This window comes from Carlito syrichta, unplaced genomic scaffold, assembly GCF_000164805.1.
Source record: "Carlito syrichta isolate Samal-C Ts95f unplaced genomic scaffold, Tarsius_syrichta-2.0.1 Scaffold157760, whole genome shotgun sequence".
In the NCBI taxonomy this organism is placed as follows: domain Eukaryota; kingdom Metazoa; phylum Chordata; class Mammalia; order Primates; family Tarsiidae; genus Carlito; species Carlito syrichta.
In genome coordinates, this window is record NW_007101856.1 from 1 (window position 1) to 493 (window position 493).

The 493-nt window shown below is 76.1% G+C and overlaps 1 protein-coding gene across 1 annotated transcript; it reads right to left on the reverse strand.

Moving 5' to 3' along the window:
• Positions 1–3: 3 nt before the first annotated feature.
• LOC110594895 (AP-5 complex subunit beta-1-like) lies at positions 4–490 on the reverse strand (the record flags this gene model as incomplete). The annotated part of the gene is made up of 1 exon (XM_021709091.1): positions 4–490. A coding segment is annotated over one exon (487 nt), but the record flags the coding sequence as incomplete, so codon positions are not given.
• Positions 491–493: the final 3 nt, after the last annotated feature.

A 493-nucleotide genomic window follows, 5' to 3' on the forward strand; every position in this document is an offset into this window, starting at 1 on the left:
GCTGCCCCTGCAGCCCCCGCAGGGCCCAACCCAGCAGCCACAGAAGCTGGGCCTGGGCCGCGGGAGTGAGCAGATAGGAGGTATCCAGAAGCTGGACCACCGCAGCCCGCACTTCCCGGGCCTCCTCGGGGCTGGGCTCCCGCATCACAAGGCCACGCTCCCCGCCCTCCGCTGCCGGCCAGCAGGGCGCCTGGGGCTGAAGGCGGCCGTCACCCGCTTCGGCTAGCGTCCAGCCCCAGGGACCGCCCCGGGCGGCGGAGACTCCGGCCATCAGCAGGCCCTGCAGGCCAGCCCCGGCCTGGGGCTGCAGCGCCAAGGCGTTCCGCAGAGCCAGCGCCAGCAGCAGGCTGAGCGGCTGGACGGGGCCCTCCTGGCCCAGCAGACCCCGCAGCAGGCCCAGGGAGCCCGCCAGCAGCCCCGGCACGCAGCTCTCCAGCTCACGCAGGCACTCGCACGCCGCGGCCTGCAGGGGGCGCTGCTCCGAGGCGGGGCC